This window comes from Anarhichas minor, unplaced genomic scaffold, assembly GCF_050575085.1.
Source record: "Anarhichas minor isolate MPS153535 unplaced genomic scaffold, ASM5057508v1 ptg000012l, whole genome shotgun sequence".
NCBI classification, from domain to species: domain Eukaryota; kingdom Metazoa; phylum Chordata; class Actinopteri; order Perciformes; family Anarhichadidae; genus Anarhichas; species Anarhichas minor.
Genome location: NW_027466458.1, coordinates 1,594,348 through 1,616,517, shown reverse-complemented (window position 1 = coordinate 1,616,517; position 22,170 = coordinate 1,594,348). Strand labels below are relative to the sequence as shown.

General features: G+C 43.0%; 1 protein-coding gene across 1 annotated transcript in view; it reads right to left on the bottom strand.

The window, feature by feature from the left end:
• The window catches only part of LOC142948696 (microtubule-associated serine/threonine-protein kinase 1-like), a 34,158-nt gene extending 12,770 nt beyond the window's left edge, over positions 1 to 21,388 (bottom strand). The window contains exons 1-16 of the mRNA XM_076090831.1: positions 21,365 to 21,388; positions 20,996 to 21,115; positions 20,793 to 20,800; positions 19,962 to 20,050; positions 18,349 to 18,424; positions 17,817 to 17,889; positions 13,204 to 13,364; positions 10,908 to 10,983; positions 8,919 to 9,128; positions 8,711 to 8,812; positions 6,032 to 6,164; positions 3,933 to 3,997; positions 3,679 to 3,755; positions 2,803 to 3,011; positions 2,004 to 2,142; positions 821 to 953 (exon numbers count right to left, since the gene is read on the bottom strand). Coding sequence (XP_075946946.1) covers positions 821 to 953; positions 2,004 to 2,142; positions 2,803 to 3,011; positions 3,679 to 3,755; positions 3,933 to 3,997; positions 6,032 to 6,164; positions 8,711 to 8,812; positions 8,919 to 9,128; positions 10,908 to 10,983; positions 13,204 to 13,364; positions 17,817 to 17,889; positions 18,349 to 18,424; positions 19,962 to 20,050; positions 20,793 to 20,800; positions 20,996 to 21,115; positions 21,365 to 21,388 — 1,695 coding nt within the window. The remainder of the gene's footprint in view (positions 1 to 820; positions 954 to 2,003; positions 2,143 to 2,802; positions 3,012 to 3,678; positions 3,756 to 3,932; positions 3,998 to 6,031; positions 6,165 to 8,710; positions 8,813 to 8,918; positions 9,129 to 10,907; positions 10,984 to 13,203; positions 13,365 to 17,816; positions 17,890 to 18,348; positions 18,425 to 19,961; positions 20,051 to 20,792; positions 20,801 to 20,995; positions 21,116 to 21,364) is intronic.
• Between the last annotated feature and the right edge of the window lie 782 nt (positions 21,389 to 22,170).

Here is a 22,170-nt window from a genome sequence, read left to right as displayed (position 1 = left end):
ATGAAGTCGAAAGGAGCTGCATCTATCCTGATACGGATACAGTACAATATCCTATTTATTTAGACTGATTAGTAACTAAAAAACGGTGAAAACTTTTCACAACAAGGTCTGTGAAACTTTCAAATGTCACATTTTGAACGATGTAATCTAACCCATTTCCTCAGTGCGGCAGCTGAAGCCAAACAAAACAACCCTTTAACACTAGGGGCAGTAAAATGGAAAACATTTACTTCCACATTGATGACATGCTCAAGGTTTCATTTCTAATAATCACACACATAGTTCAAGAGATCTGAAAGCGAATACAAAGCACATGCACTTCATGACATCATGAGTGAGTGAATGAGAAACACTCTCCAAAATCAGAATCTCTGGTCTGTTTCATCCGCAGATGTGATTTGATCCTGGCAGATAAACAGATGCCTGCTTCAAGCCAGAAGAGCTGACTGATTTCATTCAGAGCATAAACAATAACTATAATTGCTAAAAGCGATTATTGTGATGGAGATGATTAATGACTCACTAATTCAGAATACGCAGGAAGCATTGTAACGCAGTGTCATCATTTGAGGACCATTGATTCTGCCAGATGACTTGGCAGGTTGGTGCACATGGCGGGAGGAGACTAAAAGATGCTGCGAATGCCAGTCGCCTGTTCGTCCACCAAACATCCTCTCTTACAATTACAAACACCTCGTTCATACGGTCGCTAATTACATGCGTCAGTCTGTAGACTTTCTACTTTACATGGGGATAAAGTACTTCAATTAATGTTCAAAAACCTACAAAACACACTGCTGCTCGGTTATAGGCAGCGTACCTGCTTGTCCAGGAACTCTCTGGCATCTTTTTCAATGTGCCCCTCGTACAGGTTGGTGGTGAGGCTCATTAGACCCATCTTCGACAAGCCAAAGTCTGTAAGCTTGATGTGCCCCATGGAGGTGATCAGTAGACTGTTAGGAGAGAGAAAACAGGCATTTAGCCATATTTAACAGACTATGTGGTTATTTTTAAAAGCTCTGTCGTGGTCACAGGTTGACATTTACTGTTTTTAAGAGCAGGTCCTGTGGAATACGCCGGGAGGGGGTAAGGGGGGGGGCTTAAGTGGAGGTATGGACACGTGAGAGCGCCATGCTGCAGACGAATGCACAAAGAAACTTAACATCGAGACCGAGATGCACCCTCATCCCGGGAGTATTTCAGTTTACTTTTCTGTCAGTTTGCTAACATAAATGAACTGACGCTAACCGAGCTCACCGAGCTCAGTGCACGGAAGCAAGAACAGGCATTGGAGCTGACCTGAGGCCTGAGGCCTGCCACTTCTTTTTGAGTGGCAACCGAGGCATTCAGACATGTTGTAGCCACAAGGCTAAGTGTCCATTAAATCCCCTCAACCTAAAAACAAAGGCTTTTACCAGCACTACCCGTGTCATGACGGCTACATTAGATTCCATGAATACTTCATATCTATTGTCCTATTTAAAGGGAGTGTGCCAAACAGTTCTCCTTTCCGTAATTAGCTATGCTGACTTGTCTTCATGGACACCAGACAAGAATTTCAAAACAGCATTAATAGATTTTTTTCCCCATAAACTCATGTTTACTCATGAGGTAAGAAATCAAGTGAGAACGAGGGTAATTTTACTCATAGACTTCTATACAATCAGACTTCTTTTTTGCAACCAGAAGAGTCGCCCCCTGCTGGCCGTTAGAAAGAATGCAGATTAAGGCACTTCCGTATTGGCTTTACTTTTCAGACCTGTAGGGACGCTGCCTGCTTTTTAGCAGCTGCTCCACTATGTTCACCAGCTCGCTGATAACTGTCTGCTGTTTGGTGCTAGGCAGGTAGCGGATCCTAGTTTTATAGAGCTTTTTCACAAAAAACAGCGACCTGCTGTAGCTGCAAACAATGCTGATGAGAGAGGTGAGATTGACCCAAGGCAGTTAAGTTGCTGGCTGTAAAACCAAAACAATGTGTTGATATTGCAGCTTTAAACACTCACTTGTCAGGTTTCAGGTCTCTATGGACGATGCCATAGTTGTGCAGGTATTCCAGGGCTAGAACGGTCTCAGCGAAGTACATCCTCGCCAGCTCCACAGGCAGAGCCCCGATGTTCTTCAACAAAGTGGCACAGTCACCACCTGAGAACACAGAGACACCACAAGTTAGTGTTTAAGCGTGTGAGTGGATTTATCCATGTCACAATTCAGAAAGGAAAGGCAGTGTTCCTGCTTGAGAAATGTTGAATGAAAACTATTCAGACAAACGTAACTGAAGCACAGAAAGTCTTCAGGATGACGTAAATTGATCCTCCGATTAAGCAGAATAGCATCATATTATGTGATTCATAATAATAGTGTTCCTGTTGTTTTTTTTGGCTTGTAATCCACCTAAAGCACGTTTGTCATCACACAATTCACTCAAACTACCCATCATGCCTCAATGTAGAGAGCTGCCGCTGCCAGGGCCGCCTCAATGTCCTGCCTCTACTGCCCTTGTTCGACTTTCATGGTGGAGGAGAATCATTGTGATAATGAAATAAGAGTCTCATCTCCAGCATATTACTTTCAGTTTCTTGAATGTGAGCAGACAAAATCATTATCGGCTATTCAGGAGTCCAGCCGACACTTTTATCAAAATTAAATAAATGAAGTGCGAAGGACGGAAACCCGATCTAACATTTCCTCATACGCCTGACACAGAAAAAGGAAGGGCGAAAAGAACAAGAGTGGTCTCATGAATCATAAATCCTCCCTCAGTGTGATAAGAATCTGCAACCAAACCGAATCGGATTCCCTCACCTTCAACATATTCCATGACCATGCACAGATGTCTCCGTGTCTCAAAGGAGCAGAACATGGTGACGACGAACGGGTTCTCCGCGAAGGTGAGGATGTCCCTCTCCACGAACGCCTGCTGGATCTGGTTCCTCAGGATCAGATTCTGCTTGTTGATCTTTTTCATGGCAAAGCGCTGACGCATCTCTCTGTGTCGCACCAGGTAGACGGCACTGGAGAGAAGGTGAGACAGAAGAGCCGAGAGTGAAACCTGAAGGGACTGGTGGTGCCGAGGTGGAGTATGGAGGAAAGAAAGCAAGGTGAGGCAGAGGTGAGACCATTAGGAAGTGTATTGAGTGAGACCACACGTTACAGTGTTAAAATCCCCAATGATTGCTTGTAAGTTGAACAGCACACTTTAAGTGCCTTCAAACTATTCTACGGTGTCTTTTAAAAAAGTTTCCCTTTAAAGTCTCTTTGGATATTGGTGCTTTAGTTATTCTCAGTGGCAGGATGATTTTTTTTGCTGTGTCATGCTAAATATACGGTCCATCTATGTTCTTAGCGACCACTCAAAGCGCTTTTCAACACAAGCCAGCCTTCATCCATTCACGCACGCATTCATACGCTGGTGGCAGAGGTGCCACCTGCTCATCAGGAGCGATAAACATTCAAACGCACACTCAGCAATTTGGGGTTCAGCGTCTTGCCCAAGGACACTTCGACATGTCGACTCGGGGGCCAGGGATGATTCCACCAACCTTGTGATTGGTGGACAACCGCTCTCACTGACCACAGCTCAAATATCATAACTCAAAACTAAAATCCAAAGGAAAAGTCAAGATTTGTTCTTGATATGATTTCTATGTGGAGTCAATGAGGTTTCAATCCATCACTTACCCATAAGCTCCATTGCTGATCAGCTTGATGCTCTGAAAATCTTCTTCACTCGGTGGCTTGATGGTTCTCCCTTTTCCCTGGTGACACAATTTAAAATCATAATTGAAATCACCACAAAGGCTGTTTCAATTAAATGTTCAAATGTCGCTGTATCTTTGATGATTTGACGTGTGTGTGCGTGTGTGTGTGTGTGCGATCATGCTGCGTGTGGATACATGTCAACACAGAACCGTCTGTGTTTGTTTGTGCTTCACCTCTGCCGAGTCATCGGTCTCTGGAGTGTGTGGACCCTCACTGTCGTAGCTGTCGAGGCTGATTTCTGTTGAGAAACATGTATGTTAACGAGCATACCTGGTGTCCAAACTGAAATGTTTCAAGCTAAAACACCAGGCCTCCCACACTGCTGTGAGCAGATAACAAAATAAAATTGCAGCTGCTCAGACATCTTAAACAAAACGGATGAAGGGACAAATGTGTCAGAACACAGAAAGAAAAAGATAAAATAGCATCTTCCTATTCATTTTTCTTGTCTTCTTCAGCGGCCCGTCCCCCTCACTTTGTACCTTCTCCTTCCCTGAGCAGCACTGGCGGCTAATTTCCAGTGTTCTTCCACTCTTGTATGTGACAGCTGCTGGAATACACTGATTACAGCACTGTTTTGTCGAAGCAGGGAAATAATTCACTGCTAATTAACTTTGCAAAGTGTTTTTTCGAAGCCGCTCTGTGGATATTAGCTTCATGTATAATAAAAGTCACTGAGCTGACACTCCGACGCTGAAAACAACCGATCTTGTCAGCGGTCTCTGTGAGGAGCCGAGAAAAGGAAGTGTGAAAGTGTGCAAGCAGTTACGTGGGTGCGCGTGTGTGTCTATGCGTGACGGTGTAGGTGCAAAAGAAAGTGCAAGATCAAGATATCAAGTGGCACGTTGTTAGCAGAGATGAGCTGAGAAAGGCCTGGCAGGCGCGTATTTTCCATGGAAATACAATGGCAGAGGTTCATTGTGAGGAGTCATTCAGGGTCATTTGACCCATCGGCTGATGGAACTTCTCCTGATGGATGAGACCCGGAGCGGCTGAGCTGATGTGAAGAAGAAATGTGAGCCATGATGATTAATGAAAGACGCCAATGCCACCGCGCCACCAGCCAGCAAATGATCCGGCCAGTCTCATCTCGTACATCCTGATGCTGAACAACCAGAAACGCTGATCGATAGCTTAACCCTAAGAGACCCACGTACACCTGTTTCTGTCTTTTTAAAGAGAGAGAGGGGGGGGGGGGGGGGGGGGTCTTTAGGGGGATATGTCACATAGAAGTGGTGTACATCATCTGAAAGCTGGGAACCTGAAGATTTTTCTGGTCATATATCAGAAAAAAACATCAATCAATTGGTTCTAATAAATGACTTACTTCCATTAATTTGGGGGGATAATCCTGATCTAACACCTCACATCTCACAGATGTGATGTTGCCATGGAGTCAGTTAGTTAGCGGAGGGCTGTGTTTTGACAAATTGGCACCATTTAAAGTATGCCAAATTAGCTGTTAGCGGTTCCTAGTTGCAAAGTACCCGTGAATGTGCACACACAACTCTCACTGGATTACTTTGGTTCTGGAGGAAACTTAAACAAACGTGATTATTCTCAGGCAAGTTTTTGTGTTATAAGATATATATATATATATATATTATGGACATTTGTTTGAGATGGACATCAGCGATAATATCCTCAGGCAGTGTAAGACACACTTCATGTAAAAAATATGTCTGTGTCTGTGACTCTTCAGTTATGACTCCAAGAAGGAGTAGGACTCCTTCCATGTCCACTGGGTATAGAGCTAGAGCCAGGAGAGATTTAGCTCGGCTCAAACTGGAGGCATGGGGAAAGAGCCAGCCTGGCTCTGTGTTTGAGAGATCCACTTTCTAGCACCTCTTAAGATCCCTAATAAACACATTATAGTAAAAACAAGAGGAAGCTTTAGGATGTAATTACTTTTATCTAGTGATTAAGTCCTTGTGCCTTGCCATAGTTGGTCAAGAAATAGTGGGAGTTTCTCACGGCCTTCGGTCTTTATGCTAAGCTAAGCTAATCACCTCCTGGCTAAAGCTCCGTGCTAAACGCGCAGCCATGAGTGGTATCAATATTCTCATCCAACTCTTGGAAACAAAATGGACAAATGCATTTTCCACAATGTTAAACTATTCCTTTAAGTGTTTTTGGTGTTGTGTGGTTTGTTTGAATTCAACGCAAGACCATTTCACCAATTCCTCAGTCTATAAATATTACAAGGGACCAGCCAATGTCTAATAGAAGAAAACCCGCTAAACATATATTTTTCTTTCTCTCTGTCTCTTACCCTCCAGCGGGTCTCTGGTCAGCCCCAACTGGCTGATGATGTATCGAGGGATGTCCGCCTTCATCAGTTGTCCCTCCTTGGCGTGGTCCTCCGCTGCCTCCAGCAGATGGTAAAACTCTTCAGGGTTGAACTCCTATCAATGGAGGGGAAACATTTAAGTACCATAGGAAGTTACAATATAAATAAGGCTTCAACTGTCACAGCTGAAGATCTACCGTCAGAATTCAAATATAGTGTGTGTAGCACAGTGAAAATCATCGCTGCTTATTTAACTTTCAGCAGTAGAAAATATCTTCCAAGTCCACAACGGCAGAGTTTTAACACCTTCAGGTAGGTTTAAACACCAGTGCTGGAGACACATCATCTCTGGAAGTGAACTCACAAAACTCCAATCAGCCTCCTGTCAACGCCAGATGATTGCCACTTCAAAATCAGCACTTGCTACTAAGCGTTTGATGCGTGGGAAGATTGCATTAGTCCTCTCAAACACATTTTCATGCGAGATCAAGATGAAAGTTATAAGGGACTGAAGGTTTTTCAAACGATCGTACTGCTGAGTAAGACTGGTAACTTGTAGGTATCTCATCACGATATCAAACTTTCATGATGGTCTGCCCACAGTCATGATGGTATCATGATTTAAGTGAGTAAACTGTTTAGTATATATCATGATATATTTGTAACTGAAGAGTAAGAAAGCGGCAAAAATGTTTTTAAGAAAAGCTGGACTCACTACTGTAGCTTATTTAGGGCTGCAACTAATGATTATTTTTATTGTCAATTAATCTGGAGGTTATTTTTTCAATTACTTGATGAGTTGGATATCGCAAAAAAAGGTCACATCACGGAGTCCAAGATTTTCCAACCAGCAGTCAAAAACCCAAAGACTCACAGACAGACAGTGATTATTGATACCAAATTATTGTTATCTTATTTTTTTATACTCCAAAATATCTGCATCAGCTACAAAAATCCAGTATCGGTCAGAAACAACACGTTGTCAGCATTTTACAAGAGAACGTACCACATTTTATCACAATAATGATTATTTTTTACAGCAGGGTAATGAACCATGAACCATGAACCACTTCCTAGTTAGTGGAAACACAGAATGTGATGACTGATATAACCGATATTAAATTGTGTCACTTCTCATGAATGCATTTCGGTAATTCCAGGTGTGCCCAACTTATAATCACCAAAACTGGAATTTACTTTTCACAAATTCATGACCAAACACCGCTATGGGGCTGTCAAACAAACACAATCAGTGTTAATACACCTCCCAACTTTAAATTGCTTTCCCCCCAATGAAACAGTCTCTTGTGGTGTCCTGTGGGATTCTGTTTCATTCCTGTTGGTGGAATAACATTTTGATTAGAAAGCAGAGCCCGGGGCAGCTGGGATCATTTCCTTCCTCCCCTGCTCTCTCATATCTGCGCCCCTCGACCTGAGAAAAAAGAGAGAGAGGGAGAGCACGGAGTGGGGGAATTAACCTGCCTCTCTGATAGCTTGCTCCGCTCTAGGATAATATCCCTGCAGCTACCAGCCTACTGTCTGTGTGACATTTTCACCAAATCACAACTTGCAGCTGACTTGAATGCTAAACGAACTCGGAGCCCGCGGACACCGTTTTATCTGTGTGCGTGTCTCCTCCTCTCTCACCTAAGGACGGTGAGGATCTTAATTCCTCTCCGCATCCTGCCTGACCCTATCGACCTCCTCTGACGGTCGCCGTGGCAACGGAAAGATAAGCCAGGGGGTGGTTGGAGGAGGGACCACGCCGGAGACAAACACGCGGGGCCATCAATCTGTGAGCTGGTGTCCAGGTATGGCTGAGCCTCCCGTGCATACAGAGAGGCTGGTTATTACTTGGTTAGTTGAAGTGAGTTGTGTTCTGTATGGATCAACATGTCAAGGACACGGCTCTGTCTCCCAGCTGGTTTGATGCGCCACAGAGAAGATCGACAAAGAAGCGGGGGTGGAAAGAATATTTTACAGTTCTGAGTAAAGTTGGAAAAATATCCTGCGGCGATGAGCTCATACTCTTCTGCAGCTACGGAGAAGTGCAGTGTGTCTGATGACACAGCCGTAACAAAACAATGACCTCTACTGCAAAATACGCTACATTCATACATTCAAATCTAATGTATCAAGAATGCTGACGGTGAATCTACATTTACTGGAAGCAGGTGTACATTAGCAGTCATTTCTGAATGAAAGGGGTCGTAGTAAATATGCAACACAGGTGCAAAAAGGAGGTAGAGAGTACAACTCTGGTACTGTGTTAAATCAACGAAATGAGAAATCATACCAAAGACTTGTAAAAGGGTTTGTTTGCAGCGGTTTTGAGGCCTTCAGTTCGGCATTTTGGCCGTTGCCATCTTGGTTTTTTGCAACCAGAACTGACACGAGAGGGTGGAGCCAAGTACAACCGAACGCTGACCATGACGTTTCCAGGCGACACAAATGTTACAGTTAACTTTGATGAACTGAAAACACACTGTAAAAGGGTTAAAGCTCTAAGATGAAAACACAGACAATACCCAGACCAGACAACGCCTTGGTATCCACCTGTCAATCACAAGTAGCCACACCCTAAAGCATACCCTGCTTTATGGTCTATTATACTCTAAATGGGAGTATACTCTAGGGCACAATGGTGAGATGTTGACTCACCAAACACTCAAGGAGCCTGGCTGGACGAGATATGATGATGAAGAGCTTTTTCACCAGCTCAATGACGAAGGTGAGCTCCGAACTCTCGGAGCGCTCGTAGGCCTGAGAGCGAGGCAGAGACAGGAAGACAGAGAGACAGATCGGGTCAGTTAGACATGCGCTGGTGTTTCGATTATAGATGACGTTCCTCTCCACTTGCGCGACTCACGTCATTCAGCAGCTTCTCCAGGTTCTCCTGCAGCTCACAGAAGTAGATGCTGGTGATGAGACCCTCGCGTGACTTGGTCAGGCAGTCCCTGGACAGCTCGGCTACCTGGTGGTGGATGAAGCTGAGGACGCCGTCGGCCAGTGGCAGCTCACTCTCTGGGCAGTAGTTCTGGATGAACTCTGCCAGCCTCTCCTCCATCTGAGCCGTGGCCTAAGTGAATGCAAGATGGCGGTTAACAGTCAGTCGCTATCATGATGGCAGTACCGAAAGGTTTTTTCGGCGATGTATCTCACCACCTGTCATCGCAGGCTGATGCGTCAGCCGTGAAGCACAATCACATCTCTGATGCGCTCTGATTGGGACATCCTCGCGGTTACAATACCTTGACTACTGTACGTCATGTTTGTGTGTGTTGTACAGCTGTCAATTGATGGATAGCCTTGTTAGCCTTGTTAGCACTGCTTCACAATTTATTACTCTGAATATACACATAGTGTGTGTGTTTGTGTACTGGTAAGTGACGTACATTTCCCGACACACATTTCTCTCTTCATAGAAAATACTCTTTTCTCTCAGACATCGAGTCGTGTGTTTATTTCTCAGCATATAACGCACGCAGGCTGCTTCAAGGAGGTTAGCTTACGGTTTGATTACGTACTGGGCCCCGGAGCAAGATACGTGATCTAATTGATTTTTTTGCTCATGATCAGTGACTCCGAGGTTAGGTCGAGCATCTCAGACGTAGACGGCCTCCAGGAGTTTTCACACACAGCAGTGTCAATGGCTCACAGAGAGCAGCGAAATAAAATCTCCGAGGCCGCCCTCCGACCGAGAGCAGTCTTTATGTTGGAGGTCAGAAGAGGGCGGTAAGCCTCTTTGATAGTAACAACAAATAAAGAGATGACAGCTTTGTACAGCAGGATCAGGATGTATGACGTACAACAAAAGGTCCCGTGGTCGAGAGTAAAAACCGGGACACTTCAGTTATATGGGATACATCAGTCATTTCAAAAGACTGGGTCGCGACCCTCAGGAGGGTCACGCGAGATTTTATGAGGGTCGCCATATAAATTACTCCCATCGTCTTCTATTCAAGGTTCATATCTGCAGTGCACCTTCGAGCCACATGAATGTTCGTATTGTTCTGATAATTGTAGCTTATGACATTGAATCTTATATGGAAAGGCTAGCGTCTCATTCTGTTTATTTTACTGATGAGAGAAAAAAACAAAACAGTCTGTTAACTTCACCTCAATGTATTTATATATGTTTTCAATAAAACAATGTTGTTATTTGTCGTTTTAAATGACGTTTTAATTTAACATTTTTCATTTCAAAATGTCTGGTTTACCTGTTGTGTTTACCTGTTGTGGAAATGACATGAAAAAACGATCAGGAAAGTTAATTTATGCCAAAATTCGCTCTTTTAACAATTTATAGATAAGGCCTGTTGTGAACTGGGTCACAGTGGTTTGGTATTTTTAAAAAGTGGGTCCCCAGAAAATAAGTTTGGGAAGTACCCTAGCGTTGCTCTGGGCATTAGACACCTCCAGATTAGACAGCGATGTCTTGTGAGCTTGTATCATTTTGCAGGAGGTCACATCCCTCCAACTGTTCCAAAATGCAGCAGCCTTTCTGATCTTCACCTTGCACACAACACCCCACCACTACGCTTCCTACATCAGCGAGTAAGTGCTGTCAGATCAACTTTTTTCGCCTGGAGCCCTCCTCGGTTCTGGCGAATGATTGTTAGCGTTGTTTACTTGTTGTTCTGGACAAAAGGTCTGAATCCTGCCGTTACAAATAATGAACATGACATGTGAGTCGCTCTGGAAACAAAACAAAAATCTACCAAAAGTTTTAAATGTCATTCAGTGTCATTCAGCAAAAGAAGTGACCACTGACTGCATGCGTATTGTCTGTGTGCGTATTTGACGTGTGCATGGATGCACAGGTTACACTTTGTGTATTTGTTTGTGTGAGGCTGACCTTGGGGAAGCGCTCCTTGTAGACATGGTTCATCATCACGATTTCATTGTCATAGCAGGATGGAGAGCGCCCCGGGCTGAAGAGAGACAAACACACAGAGCAGGAGAGTAATAAACAGCACTGACGGAGAAAATCAGAGACGCAATTCTGTGTTTTTCACTTGAATGAAGGAATAATTCACAAATTCAATAATTCACCCTCATGTCCATCCTGTCTGGGCATTATGCTAATCCAGCGATCTGAAATTCAGCACACTCAGTTTCTCTAATGGATCCGGTGTAGTGCATGGGGTACTGACGTCAGACAGGCATAAATATATTAACATGTACACTTTCCTACACACAAAATCAACATGTGGCAGTTAAAAAAAGCCCCAAAAACTCAAACAGTGCTGAATTCACAAAAGCATATTGTAAAAAAGATTTCTAGTGGACAAACACGGTTTAGCTTCGCAGAAAAGATGTGATATGAATAGAAATAATGAGGCATGTCAAGGTACACAATGAAGGCATTCTGTATACTGAAGTCAGAAGATAGAGATTATCTAGGGCAGCGGCTGCTGAGGAGCTTAATATGAAAACTGAATACTGATAAGTAGTGACGAGTTGTATGCAGTGGGGGCATGTTGCATCCAGAGGGGAGGCTATAATAGGTGTGGTTGGAGGCAGCGTACACCAGAAACTTCTGCTAATAGGGAAACTGCTGCACTCTAGAGAGGCTCAAAGACCTGGAGGGTGGACTGATACTGATTTAATAAGAGTGGTGGAAATATAGAAATAGAGTAGGAGTAGAGCGGACATTCCCGTTCAAATCAACGTAGCAGGATGGTCATGGCGGCGGCCATTTTTATGTGTACCTCCATTGCCACTGCGACTGTTGTAGTTAGCTCACTGCAGTGTAAACTAAACCGACTTATGGCAACTTGCAGACTCACTAAGTGAAGTTTTGCAGGAACGACTCAATCGAGTAGTGGAGTAGTAATGTAGGGAGCCAGGGTAGATGATAAAGAAACCATAAAAAAAAAAAAGTTATTGCTTCATCCATACACTCTTGACATAGCGTAGGAAACCACATTGCTTTCGCCAGTAGGTTGACAACTTCTCTTCTCATTTTTGTATAACGAATGTAGCATTAAAGCATGGTGGAATACTAACGTACAGCTAGCTAGTTAGCTAGCTTGCTAATTCGGCCTCCTGCTTTAATGCAACGCAGATAATGCTTAACTCTACGTTAGTAAGGTCAGTTCATTATAGGTTTTGGAATTTTCATGGAATTTTCTGGCAAAAATACTGAATATCATCAGACTTACTCTTCAATAACTAGTTAATATTGGCTCCACATTGATGTATTCCACCATGAAAATGCAGCTTACGCATAAGTAGCCTAATACTCAAATATAATATAATATATACTTTGGATACTTCAAGTACATCTTGCTACAATTATGTACTTTTACATAGCCTACTAGTAAATTTTGTTAAATGCAGTACTTCTACTTGTAATGGAGTATTTTACAGTGTGACACTTAGTAAAAGGATCTGAAAACTTCCTCTATTGTTTGCTAAGACATGATAATAAACTGAAAGATGAGAAATCAGAAGAAAGTAGTATGCACTAATGTACAGTATGTGTAGATTTACATGAGCAGGAAATATGTTTGTATTTTCAATTAGCCTCATTTATGAATCACAGGATAAAGATAAATATTGTCGAAATGAAATAAAGAGCTAAAAACGGAGTCTCTCCTCGCATTAAATGGCAGCTGCAGAAAATCAAGCATCCAACAGCACTGTTAAATCCATAATTGAGCATACACAATAACAGGTGAATTATACAAGACAAAGGCCTGCGCTCTAAATAAATGATTGAGAGCCCTCTGAATCTCTTCACGGAACATTGAAGTTGTTCCCGCACAGTCATTTTCCCGTTCATAATCTTAAAGGGCAGCCTAATGTCCTTTCATGTGAGCTTGGCATGATGTATTTTAATTGCCCTTGTTTATTTTTCTTCACCAAACAATCTCCTTTGGACAATGTTGGCACCATCTTCTGTGGTCACAAAACAAACCTATGGCTTAAACAATGAATCGTGAGTGTTTTGCAGCTAGAGAAAAATGTCACAGCATTATTATGTTTTGTTGAGTCAGCGACTGGGGGCTACATCCTGCTACTAGAAGAAACCAGCGTCATATTCTTTATATCGCTCAGGGAGGAATTGCGCGTATAAAAAGTTGGCTAGATGCCAAGTTGCTCTTCTTCATTCACTCTCTTTTGCCCATGGCCTGCCGTGCTCTCACCTGAGGCTTCGAGAGCGAGGGCGGACGTGCGGCGAGCGACGGCCCCCATCGTCGTCCGTGATGCTCTCGGTGCTGCCAAAGTGCTTGGACAGGAAGTGCAGCTCGTCCATGGTCGGCTGGAAGGGCAGCTGGTGCAGACGCTCCTGGGATGAGCTGGATGACTGGAGAGAGACGTGAAAAAGAGACGAGGTTAAATTGCGCACCGCTCTTTGTTACATCTCTTTAAAAAGCTTCTGCAACACAAATAGTTTACAAATAACGTATCCAGTGATGGAGAGGAGGACATCAAAAATACCAAGTGGCAAGAGCACCTTAATCGATGTGGTGACAATAAGAGAAGAAAAAGAAGAAGATGAAAGCACAAGGTGTACAATGAGTGGGTGGAAAGAACTGAAACAAAAAAGCGACTCACTTAAAAGAACAAGGAAGGAAAAGAGAGAGAGAGGTGGAGAAAAAAGAAAAATATCCAGAAGGAGTTAGTGTAGGAGGGCAAAACAGAATAATGTGGACTGAACACCAGAGCAAAAAGACTGCAGGGAATGAAAGAGTTGCTCCACCTAAAAGTTGACTGCTGCCTCTGTGGGGGGTTAATGGCAGCACCATACGGCTTTAAACAGAACACTTTTTCTTCAGTGCAGGAGGGGTAAAAAAACAGCCTGGATCAATGGCAGGCTTCAATGAACACGTCTCCCAATGGGACACCATGGTTGGCGTTTGACACACAACGATTTCTGCTGTAAAAATCCATTAGAAACCCCATTCAGGTCTTTGCCACTTGCAAGCTGCAGAAAAGCATGTTGTGAAGGCCGTCCGGTCAATCAATTAATAATCAATGAAGAAGCTCCCTGGAGACACAGAAGGTAGGGAGACTGAGGTAAATGCCACTGGATGGGAGGGTTGTCATCTGTCTCGCTCCTTCGTGCCGTCACAGGGTGCATCTCCATTTACTTAATTGCATCCAGTTGCATCTTAGTCACTCTGACTGAAGACGTGAAGAGAGATACGTGGAAAGCATGAGAGGAAATAGGAATGGAGGAAATTTGCTTTTAGAGAATCATCATCATCATTATCTGAAGTCAGTTTCCTGACAATGGTGGCTGGATCACCTGTGAGTCAGCTTCAACAGTTTTGATGCCTATAGTTTGTATTTGCACATATATGTACTAATAAAATAAAAAGAGTGTAAAGTGACCATTTCTAGCGCTTTCACTTTTTCATATTTCCTCCCACATGGCAGAACAGAATGTAAAATGAGTCTCTGAATGTCTTCCCCTATAATAAACAGTTTGAAGCATCAAAACTGTATTCGGTACTTTTTTGTAAACGGACCCATTTCTATAGCAGCAACCTGTTCTTTTTTTGATAAAACAAATGTAATCATTATTTGCATCTGTATTTGTGTTTGTATATTCATTATTCATTAATAAATGGTTGTGATGAGAGTGTCTGTTAATTTAATTTGTATAAATGTTCAGGCCTAATTGTTTTTGGCAAAGTGGAAATTATGTAACCGAAATAAACTGTATACACGTCAAAATATAGCTTCTTCACAGCACGCAGGGATTTTCAGCGTCACATGTTACTTTAACAAAATGGCAAAGATGGAAAACATGTTTGTTGTTGAAAGACCTCTTTTTCCTAAAGAGACCAATATATAAGAAACGCCTTTCTGATGACTGACAAAGGTTGTTCCTTTGTTTATCAGACCTAGCGTTCACACATATTTGCTGATTTTTAACTAGATGCTGAATATCTGAACTTGTGAGTGATGTGACAGTTGTCTGTCCTGGTATAAAACTGTGGTGACGTGGTGAAGCAGTGTCAAAGCAGCCCAATCAGCTGCAGATTTCCAGCCAAAGAAAAATTTGAACCGTGATGTGCAAACATTCGACTGTTTTCTTCACCTGTAACTTTTCATTCTCCGTACTTCCTCCATCTTCTATCCGTGTGTTACCTCCACTTTCCTGCATAAATTTGGTTCTGATCTACCTCTTCATCTAAGCAACTCCTCCACACACACACACACACACACACGCATCTCCTCCTTTCATCTGCTCTGTTCAGTATGCAAGGGTCCTGCTGTAACTAATCAAGCGAGTAATGGCCCGTGTAAGAACCAGCAGAGCGCTGAATCCTGACGGGATGGAGGGGACGAGGAGCGATGGAGGTGGAGAGGGAGTACGGTGAGACCCGAGAAACCATCTTAGGACTCATCTGCCGGTAAAAAGAGATCAATGCAGTGCCTGCAGTGTACTGTACGCCTCTCTGTATGCGCCGCTGTGAGGAGGTGCGTTGGGAGGAAGTCAATGAAAGAAATGATGTGTGAAGAGCAGCAAAGACGCAGAGGAAGCGACAGGAGTGTACAAGGGTTGGATTATGAGTCAACACCTTGCCTCCACCTGAGCGGCATACACATTAAGGTCCATTTCTCAAATGGACTATTTACCAAATGGGCCTTGGCAGAGTTCATTTCTCTGAGTAGTCTCTTGTGCTTCACTCAGACAAAAGTGAACATTGGTTGTTTTTTTGTCCCTCTGTTTGCTTCAAAACACGTTTCACTTCCACCTACACTCTCTTTTATTTGTCTCTGCTGTCCCTCTTTACCATCCATCTCCGCTTCTCTGGAGATAAAGTGATGGAGGGAGAAATAGTTACTGCAACAGGGGAGAAATTGGTTGCATTTCATTTCCATTATCCCTGCTCCACTTTCCCAGAAAGCCCAATACATAAATCAGGTCGATCATATCTTAACAACTGATGCGCTATTTTTAGTTTCGTGTTTACATGTGAAGCATGTTCTTCAGCGATAAAATGCTTTGAAATAATCGTCTGAGCAGCGAGTACAAGGTGAACGAACACAGGGGCGTGTGTCTGTTTGTGTATGCATGGCATTTAGCCGCAAGTGTGGCGTGTAATTGTTTCAAAGCGGAGCGAGACCAAAGTGGAACATGCAACTTTAGAACATAAATTTACAAGCAGAATCTGCATCAAGCAGAGTTAATGCGTGGAAATATATGCAAATACATTATTTGACAGAGATGCATATTCATGCAGGGAATACAAAAAAAACAACTCATCACTTTAGCAATAGATGAAATAAAACTTCACATACATTTTGGGGTGTTGATTTCATGACTACGCAGCTAAATTATTAAGAGAAAAAAGGCAGATCCCACACTTTAGAGTTCCTTTTCTCCTGTTTTCTCTGGAAAAAGTGGAAATGAAAGAAAGTGCAGTGTTTGGTCTTCATGAGCTTTTCTTTTGTCACGCTATGGAGAGGGGAAACATGAAGGAATCTCTGTGAAAACAGCGTAATAGTCAACAGAGGCCTCACATTTTACTTCAGGGGACTTTTCAGGTGACTGCTGCTACAGTCTTAAGGTATTAACTAGAACCATAAACGGTTCTTTGGCTTGCAATCAAAGGAGGACCTTTTTTGTTCCTGGTAGAACCTTTCAGAGGGTTTTACCTAGAACCTAACAAAGGGTAACACCTATAACCATCTGTGAAAGGTTCCAACCAGAACCCCCTCATGCGAAGTTCTACAGAGAACCCTTCTATGATGTAATGTTTCCACCTAGAAACTTCTCTGGAGGCTCTAACCAGAACATTTCCACCTTCTAAGGGTGCTATCAAGAACCCACCCACGGGGTTCCACCAAGTAAACCCTTTTATATTCCAAGTTAAACCCTTTTATATTCCAAGGGATTAACCTAGAACCAACCATGGGGTTCTACTAAAATCCCTTTTATATTCCAATGGTTTAACCTAGAACCCACCCATGGGATTCTACCAAGAACCCTTTTATATTCCAAGGGTTTCATCTAGAACCCCAAAACACTGGGGGCTGATGTGGTGCACCAACCCACAACAATCATGGTTCACATTCACATTTTGAGGGTGTGTGAGTGGATGTTCTCTTCAAACAGCCATGCTTTCAACAATCTTTCAAGAACTCTTTCTTCAAAACGGGGTCCTTTGGATGAAAAGGGTCCTTAACGGAACCCTTTTTCTTTAAAATAACCCTTGAAAAACCCTTTCTTCAAAAAAAGGGTTCTTCCGAAGCAAATGGTTCTGGGTAGAACCTCAACTCTTCATGAAGAACCCGTTTGGAACCCTACTTTCTAAGCGTGTACACTCTGGTGTCCAGTTTGATAACCACAAGTTTAGTGTTACAAGGACACACTTAGTCAGCTCCATCCTTCATTTGAGAAAGCATAAGGTGCAGTGTCTGCAGCGGTAATAATGCACAACAGATGAAGGACAGACTGCTGCTGCCACGTCTGTGCTGTAGAGAGTTATGTTGGTAACCTCCTAAAGAGAGAGCTTCAAGAAAACTCACACACTTGCAGGCTCTTAAAATGTTACATTGGCAGATGGTTTTGTACAAAGGGACTCACTTTCTTTTACATTCACGAACTCTGGGAACAATTTGGGGTTCAGTGTCTTGCTCAAGGACATTTCGACAGGAATCAAACCAACAACCTGCTCTACTAATGATCACCGTCTTTTATCCTCAAGAAGACAAGATGTGCCAAAATGCTGCTAAATGAAAGAAATATGAAATGATTGCATAGGAGCGTCTGTGGCTTTCTTCGTCCTCTTAAACTTACCGTTGAACTGGGTGTATTGGTGCCATATCCGGAAGAAGGCAGCGAAGCCAAGGACCATCTACGACCATCAGCCCTGAGGAGAAAACATATAAAAGTGGAAAAGGGATGAACTCCAATATAGGTTTCTATTTTAGTCCCGCCAAACAACACAGTTATACTGAAGCAATCCCACCACCTTCACTTCCTTTCTATCCAATTACACTTTTGTTCCCTTTTATTCCTCTCTCCCCTCCGGCCTCCTCCAGCCACGTCTGACACTTCATCTGAGTGAGTGATGAGGGACACACATTTGGGCAAAATTCTGGCACCTCGCCTCATTCATCTGGGTCTGCTGTCAGCCCTCTGTCACACGGACACTTTTGTGTTTGTGTGTGTGTGTGTGTGTGAGAGTGGGTGTGTTCCCTGAAGAGTTTTTTCTGTGTGTGCGTGAGGGTAAAAATAATCCTATATACCAATTTCCCTCAGCTACTTCGCGCTGCTCTTGTACCATTGCATGTGTGACTTATTGTGTGAATAAAGGAGGGATGGCAACCTGCGAGAGGAGGCGAAGGAAAAGTGGGCAGGTCCACTTGGTGAGAAGTTGCGCGGGCTGTCCAATGGACTGCTTCCTGTTGAAATACATATGGACAGAGCAGAGCAGAAAACATACACTGTGGGTTATCGGGCAGGATAATAAGCCAAAAGTCATTTTATCAAGAATATAAGGGTGGGCCCTCAAATTTTCATCTTTGTACACTGAGTCTCTACCAGAGACACTGAAAACTAGTACAGTAACAGTGTATTTGTCCTACACAATTAAATCCTCTTACCTGTAGTGCTATTTATCAATCTAGATTGTTTTGGTGTGAGTTGCCTAGTTTTGGAGATATCAGCCGTAGAGATACATAATGGGACGATATGGCATCTGGCTTGTGGTGCTCAAAGCACCAAATAAATAAGTAATAAAAAACTCTACAGCAATGTCTCTTTCCAGAAATCATGACCCGGTTACTTAAGATAATCCACATTGTTGTGAGCAGAAACAAAAAATGTAGATTTTGGGGTGAACTGTCCCTTCAAAGAGCAACTTAACAGCAGCTGAAAATCTTTCAGCTTCTTGCTGACCTCTACTGCAGTGGTGCCAAAACATTTTTAAAAACACGGCACCTCTCCGTAGTGATTCTTTTGTCTCAGACTGCATTTGTCAGAGCTCTGTTTACAACGAGAAACCTGTCCATTGCTTGCTGTGATTGTCTGTACTTGTCATTGCTGTGCACCTTGAACACTCACATGCCACAAAGCGTACTGCGTTACTATGACAACTGGCGACTGTGAGCTGAGACTCCGCCGTTTGCTGCTTGTTTTTTTTTTTCAGTTTGCAGCAAACAACTATTTGCTATGTAAAGACGTAGTGGAGTAATGTCTACCTGAGCAGAGAATGAAGTCACTCTTCCTCGCTGTGTGCTGTAACCTCAGATTCTCTGCGCATTGTTTACACAGCTGGTCGTGCGCTTGCATATTCGTGCATGTGAGTGTCTCTATAGTGCCCCCTGGTTAGCTCATAGCCGCCGCTCTGCACTGTGCACTTACAGCGCTTAACGCTGATAATCCCGACCCACGGCGTCGTTGTAGAAACATAAATTCTCCCCTTGTTACAGTGATGTCACAGTGTACTGACACAACCTGGGGTACACTTCTACATCACTGCAGCAAGGTTAGCATTTAAATAATTGGAGGAGGTTTCAAGTTGACCGTATAATCGTTTTCTTTACTTTTTTTCTTCTTTTTTTTAAAGATACAGATTCAACCAAGAATATCAAGATTTTACGTAAAGAAGAGTTGTTTAAACCTACACTGACAACTGCAATCCTTAGTTAATTCTGTACTCTTTAGACAAGTGCAATTCTGAAAGTCAAAAATCCTGCAATAGAAAGTGAAGAAAACATGTATTACAGCATGCAGCACAGGGTTAGGGTTAAACTGCTGCAAATGCTTCTTTTCAAGTCTGCTTTCTTTTAGCTTTTATGCATTTGTTTTTACGAATTTAATATCAATTCCTTTTTTAACCTAAATCAATAAATATCTCGTAAAAAAAAAAACAGAATATAATGGGCCTAATATACTGTTCAATCTTGCAGTGTATCATGTCAACCTTTACACACTGACCTATGTGTCCAGGCAGTGGAGAGTGCGGCCGTGGCAGGGTGGGTGACGTGCTAGTCAGGATGAGGCTTTTCCTGTTACTGGTTCTGCAACTTCAACATAAACAAGAACAAAGAGCACGTCAATACTTGTCTTCATTAAATTCTCCTGTCAGATGATATCTGACACACACACACACACACACACACACACACACACACACACACACACACACACACACACACACACACACACACACACACCACTGAGTGACCCCCAGGTTAATAAAGACACTGAGGCTGTTTGGCTTTGAGTCTGTTTGCTTACTTGTCACCTTGAGTAAATGTATAGCTACAGTAGAGTATGTGTGTATGCTTTTATATCTTGAGTACAGTATGTCTCCTGTGTGTGTGTGTGTGCATGTGGCAGGGCATAATACAGGACTTTATTGATGTCCGCCCACCTGCAGGGGAGAGCAACAAAGCAACAAGGATTTTTTTTTAAATTTCCTCTCGGTCCAGCCGGAATGACGGCAGCTGCCATGAAATATAATGGCAGTAGTGATGAGGCGACGGAGGGATGGAGAGACAGACGGAGAGGAAGAAAAGGACCAGGGAGGGCAGGTACGACCATAATGAAGGCCTGAAATCATTGAACCACAAAGGCTTCAACCACCACTGCTGCTCCTGCTGCCACCGCTGGATGTGTTGTGGAGCGATTTCACAAAGGCGAGATGCACGCGGTTTATTGTCTTACACAACAGCTCGTAAAGCAGGATGTTTCAGGCGTTGCTTTTCGTGTGCGGATTGGTGTTTTTTGCTCACAGGCCTTTTCGTGCTTGTCTGTGTGATTCACCGGAGTGCCTGTTAGAGCAGATTTCACAGAGCAGGACCACAACTGACGAGCAACACCAGCTTGCTCCGTGTTGCATCAGCCAACACGCTGCTCTACCTCTGTGCAGGAAGTGCTGTAGACCACAGATGCACAAAAGCACGTTGGGTTATTTGATGTATTGTCCCTCGATCAATAATCTATATCCTCCCACATCCTCCCCTCACCTCTCCTTCTTTTTGATGCGAGTCTCCAGCAGTCGTTTCTACATCAAAACCCCATGGCAGGATTTTATCGGTGGCAGTGCGTCTCTGCGGGCGCCAGCTGAGGGAGTACTTGTGTTCTACCTCGCAGAACAGAGGTGGAACATATTGAAATATTTAAGGGAAATGCATTAGCTTTTGGATGGAGGGCTGGAAGTGGCTTAACACCATCCTCCGCTACAGCTCTCGGGGAGAGGATAAGGGGGGAAGGGTGCGGGAGGAACAAAAGGTCGAGACAAAAAAAAGTAAAGAGACAGTATATTCCTCTGATTTCCTTTCTGTCATATTTTTTACTTGATTCGTGCTCGCAATTATCCCTCGTTTCCCTCGCACCTTAACCTGCAGCCACATTTTCATCGCCGCGCGTCCTCAATCAAAAGCTGAATCACTTGAGCACACGCTAGTCGAGCTTCACTCCAGCACATATTCTTAGCTTTTGATTCATGATTCATCACATCTACAGCAGCTCGACTCCACCGGTGATTCACTTTTAGGTGGAGTGTCTAAAATGTTTCAAAGCGCACATTACAGCGCAAGGGATTTAATCCTACCTGCCTAGTTTCTGTGACTTTTTCCTGCTTATTATTTTCATTCTCAATGTATCTCCATTGTTTGATAGCTCCTCACTCATCCATTTCTCCTTCATGTCTTTTAATTTTTCCCGCTTTGTTCTCTTTCTGCTTTTATCCTTCCTGGAAATTAACTCTCCGAATAATGAATAATTGAAACTCGTTCTTCCGCTCTAACTCCCCTTTTTAGGGTAAGAGAGTCGACTAAACTATTAAAAGACAATAACAGAATGAAAACCCACTCGGGCAAAGCAATCTAATCTTCCCACAAAGCCAGAAGTCTCTTGCAGCGACTGTGTTTTATAACACTGTTATCTTAAATGAATGCTGTAAAAGGGCATCTTGCCCAAAGCATTTTGTAATGTAAAAAAGAAAAAGGTTAAATAGGAGTGCTGCTCCTTACTCTATACTCCAGTAGCCAGCCACATATTCATCACCAGCAATATATATATATATATATATGTACATACATAAATATGTACATACATGTATGTATATATGTACATATATACACATATATGTACATACAAGTATGTATATATACACACATATATAGATATATACACATAT